The sequence below is a fragment of the Trifolium pratense genome, linkage group LG3, assembly GCF_020283565.1.
Source record: "Trifolium pratense cultivar HEN17-A07 linkage group LG3, ARS_RC_1.1, whole genome shotgun sequence".
Lineage (NCBI taxonomy): Eukaryota > Viridiplantae > Streptophyta > Magnoliopsida > Fabales > Fabaceae > Trifolium > Trifolium pratense.
Window position 1 is genome coordinate 17,453,327 of NC_060061.1, and position 8,391 is coordinate 17,461,717.

The 8,391-nt window shown below is 39.3% G+C and overlaps 1 protein-coding gene across 1 annotated transcript; it reads right to left on the minus strand.

Annotated features, from left to right (window-relative positions):
- LOC123914681 lies at window positions 1-5,493 on the minus strand. The gene has a single exon (XM_045965868.1). It carries the CDS (start codon window positions 5,491-5,493, stop codon window positions 1-3), a length of 5,493 nt encoding a protein of 1,830 aa, XP_045821824.1.
- Window positions 5,494-8,391: the final 2,898 nt, after the last annotated feature.

Genomic DNA, 8,391 nt, shown 5'->3' on the forward strand with positions numbered 1-8,391 from the left:
CTAAGGTGTAGCGGCTGGGGTGTAGGACGGCTCGTCCAAGGAGAGCTCTTCAACAGGTGCTATATTAGGCATCGAACTGTCATGGAACAGCTTTAGCCGCTGTCCATTTACTTTGAAGACTTTGCCGGTACCTGTACTTTTTATTTCTATAGCACCAGAAGGAAAAACATTAGTAACAACAAAGGGGCCAATCCATTTGGATCGAAGTTTCCCAGCCATAAGCTTAAGGCGGGAGTTAAACAATAAAACCTGTTGGCCCACAGAAAATTCCTTCCTAGAAATCATTTTATCATGGAAGTGCTTAGTTTTCTCTTTATAAATCCTAGAGCTTTCATAAGCCTCTAATCTAAGCTCTTCCAGCTGTTGTAATTGGAGTTTTCTTTCAATACCTGCTTGTTGCAACTCAAAATTACAACTTTTCACCGCCCAATAAGCACGGTGTTCTACCTCAACAGGAAGATGGCATGCCTTACCAAAAACAAGTCGATAAGGAGACATCCCAATGGGTGTCTTGAAAGCTGTTCTTTGAGCCCAAAGTGCGTCTTCTAGACGACGACTCCAGTCCTTCCTGTTTGGCTGCACCATTTTCTCTAAAACCTGTTTGATCTCCCTGTTTGAGATCTCAGCTTGCCCATTCGTCTGTGGGTGATATGCAGTAGAGACTCTGTGCACAACTCCATACTTTCGGAGCAAAGCTTCCATGGTGCGGTTGCAGAAATGAGTGCCTTGGTCACTGATGATAGCTCGCGGTATTCCAAACCTACAAAAGATATTAGACCTGACAAAATCTGCAACAACTCTAGAATCATTAGTCCTAGTGGGGATAGCTTCCACCCACTTTGAAACATAATCAACAGCAAGCAAAATATAAAGAAAACCAAATGATACGGGAAAGGGACCCATGAAGTCAATTCCCCATACATCAAAAACCTCACAGAAAAGCATAGGCTGCTGAGGCATTTCACTCTTGCGAGTGATGTTTGTACCTGCTATTTGGCACTCTTTACAAGTGCGGTAAGTCTCATAAGCATCCTTAAAAATAGTTGGCCAATAGAAACCTGAATCGAGTACTTTTCTCGCAGTTCTTTGCGGACCAAAGTGTCCACCGACTTGAGATGCATGAGAAAATTTCAAAATAGATTCAATCTCATTGTCGGGGACACATCTTCTGATTACCTGATCACTACCAAACTTCCATAGATATGGATCATCCCAAACATAATATTTGGCATCACTCTTGAGTTTAAGAACCTGTGATCTCGATGCACCTGTAGGAAAAACACCAGCAACAAGAAAATTAACAATGTCAGCAAACCAAGGTGTAATACCATGTAAAAGAAACAACTGCTCATCAGGAAAGTCATCCTGAACAGGAAAAGGATCTTCATCTCTCTCTATCCTGCTCAAGTGGTCAGCCACTAAGTTCTCAGCTCCACTTTTGTCTTTAATCTCTACATTAAACTCTTGGAGCAACAACATCCATCGGATCAATCTCGGTTTTGCATCCGGCTTCTTCAGCAAGTACTTCAAAGCTGCATGGTCAGTAAAAACAACAACCTTGGAACCTAGCAAATAAGATCTGAATTTATCAAGAGCAAAAACAATAGCTAGCAGTTCTTTTTCAGTGGTAGTGTAATTTGACTGTGCAGAATCTAAAGTCCTAGAAGCATAGTAAATAACATGGGAAGCCTTGTCAATTCTTTGTGCAAGAACAGCTCCAACAGCATAATTAGAAGCATCACACATAAGCTCAAAAGGGAGGGTCCAGTCAGGGGGCTGGATTATGGGAGCGGAGGTCAATGCTTTCTTCAAGAAGTCAAACGCTTGTTTGCACTTGTCATCGAAGCTGAAAGTAACGTCATTCTTCAACAAGTTTGACAGCGGAAGAGCTATCTTGCTGAAATCCTTGATGAAACGCCTGTAAAAACCTGCATGACCAAGAAAAGAACGAATCTCGCGAACGCAAGAAGGGTAAGGCAGTGTAGAAATCACATCAATCTTAGCAGGGTCAACAGAAATTCCTTTTTCAGAAATAATGTGACCAAGAACAATTCCCTGCCCAACCATAAAATGACATTTTTCATAATTTAAAACAAGGTTAGTCTCGATGCATCTTTCTAATATCAAGTTTAAACTGTTCAAGCATGCATCAAAAGAAGAACCATAGACAGTGAAATCGTCCATAAAGACTTCCATGCAGTTTTCAATAAAATCAGAAAAAATGCTAATCATGCATCGCTGGAAAGTGCCAGGAGCATTGCAAAGACCAAAGGGCATCCTCCTGTAAGCAAAAGTACCGAAGGGACAAGTAAAAGTGGTCTTCTCTTGATCTTCCGGTGCAATATGAATCTGAAAATAACCTGAAAAACCATCAAGAAAACAATAATGTGATTTACCAGCTAGCCGTTCAAGCATTTGGTCAATGAACGGTAAAGGGAAGTGATCCTTTCTCGTAGCCTGGTTCAATCTCCTGTAATCAATACAAACCCGCCAGCTGTTCTGAACTCTAGTGGGAACAAGTTCATTTTTTTCATTTTTCACCACTGTAAGTCCAGATTTCTTAGGTACAACCTGCACTGGGCTTACCCACTTACTGTCAGAAATAGGATAAATTATACCTGCTTGCAAGAGTTTGGTTACCTCCTTCTTCACAACATCAAGAATCAAAGGATTAAGCCTCCTTTGGGGCTGCCTTACTGTTTTGGATCCATCCTCAAGTAGAATCCTGTGCATGCACATCGATGGACTAATACCTGGAAGGTCGGCTAATGTCCACCCGATTGCTTTCTTGTGCTTCTTCAGAACCTGCAAAAGTTTGTGTTCTTGATCGAAATCAAGGTTAGAAGAGATAATAACAGGTAGTTTTTCATTACTCTCCAAGTAAGCATATTTCAGGTTCTCGGGGAGCACTTTTAGCTCTAAGGACGGGGGCTGCTCGATGGATGGAATGCTTGGGGCAGCCGGGATATCAAGAGCATCAACTGCAAAAACAGCTTCATCGGTAACAATTTCACTTGTAGGAAATGTATCAGCCTGCAGGGCAACATCAATCTCAGCACATACAACACAAAGGTTAGTGTCAGTACAATCAGAACATAAATAAATATCATCAAAACCAGCGAGAGAAGGAAAATCAATGGAAAATAATTCAGAACAAGTGTCATCAACTAATCCAGAGATTAACTCAATGTGAAAAACGGAATGCTCCTCCAAGGGATGTTTCATGGCATCAAAAATGTTGAATTTTGCGACAATGTCACCAAATTCCATGGACATGGTTCCATCGTCAACATCAATTTTCGTTTTCGCCGTTTTCATGAACGGTCTGCCTAAAATAATGGGAGCTCTGCTTGTCCTGGTTTCTCCTTCCATGTCTAAAATATAAAAATCTGCAGGAAAGATCAAATCGTTAACTTGAACAAGAACATCTTCGACAACCCCGGCGGGTCGAGCGTTGCTCCTGTTCGCCAATTGAATGATTAAACCTGTATGCTGCAAAGGGCCAAGACAAAGGTTATTATAAACAGAAGTAGGCATAACATTAATGCCCGCTCCCAAATCAAGCATGCAGTTCTCAAATTTACTATCCCCGATGGTACAAGGAATAGCAAATGTTCCCGGATCCTTCTGCTTTTGTGGCAGAACCTGAGTAGTGAGGGCTGAAACATTTTGCTCGCCTACAACCCCTTCAGATGATTGTTTGGGCTGTTTGGGCTGAATAAAGGAAGAAATATTTCGTCCTAGGTTCACTCTTTCACTTCCCTTAATCCTCCTCTTGTTGGTGCACAAATCCTTCAGAAACTTAGCATACTTGGGAACCTGCTTTATAACATCAAGTAGCGGAATGTTTACCGCAACTTTTCGGAAAACATCCAATATCTCTCTTTCTTTATCTTCCTCCTCAATTCTTTTGTTTTTCAGAACTCTATGTGGGAAGGGGACTGGTGGCACATACTCTTTTTCTTTATTTTTTTCAGTTTCGGCCACAGCAGGAGAAAGTTCAGAAGGAGAAGGTTCAGAAGTTACCTCAATGATTTTTTTACCTTTTTCAGGGGCAGGTTCTATAATCTTTCCGGACCTCAAAGAAATAGTGCTCACATTGGCATTTGGAACATTCGGATTGACGACTGTCTGGGCTGGAAGTTGATTTGAACCTTGAGCTTGCATGTTATTTAATTGAGTAGCAAGCTGTCCCATCTGTGTGTTCAAGGTCTGAATGCTAGCATCGGTCCTTTGTTGGAACTGGAGGTTGTTCACGGACATTTGTTTAACAAGATCCTCCAAGGATGGTCCGGAAGGTGCAGAGGCAATAGCTTGAGGTGGATTCTGTTGTTGGCTTGTTTGTGGGTTTCCATATCGAAGGTTGGGATGGTTCCTCCAACTGGGGTGATATTTGTTGGTGGACAGGTCAGGAGTGTTGTTGTATCTGTTTTGGTTGTACAGGTTGGCTGCATAAGCTTGTGGCAGATCAGTAATGGACTCGTCTTTCAGAATGGGACAGGTGTCGGTTGGGTGCTCAGGAGAGGTACAAATACCGCACAAAGTTGTTGTTTGAGGTTTCACTAATGCCAACTGTTTGACTAAGGTGGTGAGGTCGTCAAGCCTAGTCTCTAGAGCTTTGTTGGAAGAAACCTGAATTTGATTCACGCTTTTAACAGAATTGTCTCTAGTGGTAAACTGTTGAGAATTAAGAGACATGTTTTCAATGAGGGCTTTGGCAGCGGCTGGAGTTTTATCGACTAGTGCTCCACCACTAGCCGCATCAAGAATGTTCCTGTCCATCGGTAACAACCCCTCATAAAAGTATTGGATGAGGAGTTGCTCGGTAATCTGGTGTTGAGGGCAGCTAGATACCAAGTGTTTGAACCTCTCCCAATACTCGGTCAGCGACTCATTACCTTGTCTAACGCCACAAATCTCCTTTCTTATTGAGGCAGCTCTGGAAGCAGGAAAATATCTTTCTAAGAACACTTTTTTCAGGGCAGTCCAGCTTGCAATTGAGTTTGGCTCGAGATAATATATCCAATCCTTCGCTGCACCCTGCAATGAAAAAGGAAAAGCTCGAAGTTTGATGTGATCTTCAGTGATCCCTTCAGGCTTAAGTGGTGTAGAACACACTACTTGGAATTCTTTCAGATGTTTGTGCGGATCCTCACCTGCAAGACCACTAAACTTGGGCAACAAGTGTATTAAACCTGATTTTAATTCAAAAGGAACAGCAGCAGCATCATATTCAATACACAAGCCATTATAATTCACATCAGGAGCAGCTAATTGCCTTAATGTTCTATTATCAGCCATTTCAAAATCAAGTTCAGAATCCGAAGCAAACAAGTTATGCAAGTAGTCAGGCTCAGAATCAGATATAGGGTTAGAATCAATGTTACCGGAATGCACGCTGTTAGCTCGGTTGAGCCTTTTGCGTGCGTGGAGTGTTCTTTCTATCTCAGGGTCAGGAAGCACTAATTGGAACTGTCCAGCAGACCTGGTCATGCAAGAAGTGATAAACAACAATTACGGTAATTCCAACTATGTCCCTACAACGAAAATAGGTGAGTAAAATAGAAAACAGGTCAAACTGAATGAGAAAAAATCTAAAAATACCACGAAAATTCTAATTAACTAAAATAAAGATGACACAAATTTTTTTGGAATTTTTTGAAAATACAAAATCAGTAAAAAATTAAAATAAAATAGAAAAACAAGGAATTTGGGGCTGAGAGGGTGGTGTCCCATATTTTGTCCCAAAATATGGGATTTTGAACCCTGATTTTTTCTGAGGGAATGGGATGGTCGAAAAGCAGAACAGACGCAAAATCAGCCCTAATTCGTCTCTTAATTTTTCGTACGGCAAACACGCAATAGCAAAAGAAACAAGCAATTCTAATACTGATTAACACAATTATGAGTCCCCGGCAGCGGCGCCAATTTGATCACGGTCGTTTCGTGGTCAAAATAATTTTTAAAATAAGTAGTACAAGGCAGTAACCTTGGTCGTTTCACAAGGACTCACGATCGGTTTAACAATATTAGAATAAATTTTAAAGGTTGCAAATTGGGGGTGTTTGATTTTGATAGCAGTAACAACAATAACAAGGATTTATGTTTCGGTTTCGAAATTTAAAATTGAAATAAGTGATTAATTAAGCTAAAACGACTAATCTACTGTTTCGGTTCCAAACTTATCATCGATTCATACAATTTCCAATTCCTAAGCGGATTCTAATCCTTCTTCGAAAATAGTACCAATTAAACAAGCGAAATCGATACTAAAAGATATATGTTCCTGATTTCCGAATTAAGCAAACGGATTAAAACTATCATGAATTAAGCAAACATGATCAAACATACGCGAATTAAGCAAACGCGATCAAGGTACAAGAACATATAATCGAAATTAATAAACACCTATTCTATAGAACTTGAATTAAGCAGACAAGATATATATCATAGATATTGAAAGGGAAAAGCAATTTGATTAAAAATTATAGAACCTCAAAGTCTCGGCGGAAACCGATTACAGCAGATTAATCTTTGGTGATTAGTTCTCCATGAAGATGTGACGGCTAGGGTTTTCTGATTTTCGTGAACAGTGAATGAATCCTAGCTGCCTATTTTTTTCGGTTTAAATAATACATGGAACGGGCCTTAAAACAATTGGGCCGAAAAATATAAAGTTGTGCTGAATTAAATTCGTCTGGAACATAAACGCAATTATTTGACACACTTGCACTCCGAACTGGGTTTTGGTCTCAACATGAAGGTCGTAGCTCTTGATCTCAGCTTTCCAACGCATCTTCCCGCGCCTCAATCCGATATTTGTAACTCCAGTTATGACCTGCGGACCGGAAGGGTGTCAAAGTGCTATTTATTCATAAATTAAGTGCGAAAATAAAATAGAGTTAGAAATAAACTTAAATATAAAAACACCTTAAAATAGTGAAAATAGTAAATTAAACCATAGGAATACACTAGTACAATAGTAGAAGAATGTGCATTAAAATGCACTGATCAGTGACATAGCTAAGATTGAGAAGTTCAAAACTGTCATGATGACTGAATTTGAAATGACAGATTTGGGAGAAATTTCTTACTTCTTAGGTATTGAATTTTTGAAAACTTCAAAAGGATTAATGCTACATCAAAGAAAGTATGTTGGTGAGATTTTGAAGAGATTCAATATGTCTGATTGTACCTATGCTATAACTCCAATGGAGACAAATCTTAAACTGGAAAAGAATGAAAGTGAAGATGCAGTGGATCCTACAATGTTCAAACAGATTGTTGGTTCATTGAGATATCTGTGCAATAGCAGGCCAGACATATGCTTTGCAGTTGGTTTGATTAGCAGATTTATGGAGGATCCTAGACAATCTCATATGAAAGCTACTATGAGAATATTGAGGTACATAGCTGGCACACTAGATTTTGGAATTCTCTTTCCAAAGTCAGCAGTGAACGCAAAATCAGAAATAATTTGCTATTCAGATGCTGATTGGTGTGGTGATAAAGTGGATAGAAGGAGTACCACTGGCTACTTCTTCAAGTATTTGAATGCTTCAGTTGCTTGGTGTTCAAGGAAGCAACCAGTAGTTGCACTTTCCTCGTGTGAAGCAGAATATATTGCTGGTTCTTATGCAGCATGTCAAGCACTATGGATTAACTCAGTGCTTAAGGAATTGAAGATCGATGTGAAGAAGCCAATTACACTGCAAATTGACAATCAATCTGCAATAAACTTAGCTAAAAATCCAGTGCTGCATGGAAGAAGCAAACATATAGAAGCCAGATTTCATTTCTTGAGGGAGCAGGTGAATCAAGGTAGCTTAGAAGTAATTCATTGTGCTACTTGTTCACATGTTGCAGACATTATGACTAAGAGTTTGAAGGTTGACAGATTTTTGAACTTAAGGAATTCACTTGGTGTGTTCCAACTTAGATCATGAGGTTGAACTTGTTGTATAGGTTTGAAAATTAAGGGAGCATGTTGTTTTGTAATTGTTCAAACCTAGTTTAGAAGTTAGTTTCATTTCAAGTTAGTTGGTTGTAACTAACTTGTTAGTTAGTAGTTGGTTAGTTGGTTACTTGTCTATCAAGTTAACCACCTATCTTTGTTTTCTATAAGTAGGAGTTAGAATAAAGTGTAGAATCACTTCTTGTAAACCATTTCACAATATTCACTAATCAATAAGAATCTCTTTTCTTTCTCCTAAATCTCCTTCCTCTTCTTCAATAACACAAAGTGTGTGCTTGTTCTCCGACATAAACAACATCTGAATTTCATTAAAAAAATTCAATGGCATAGAATTTTAATGAAAGAAAAAGGAATATTGAACCTTACTGAAAAAAAAAGATTTGAACCATTAAAATACTATTCCACTAAATAAAACT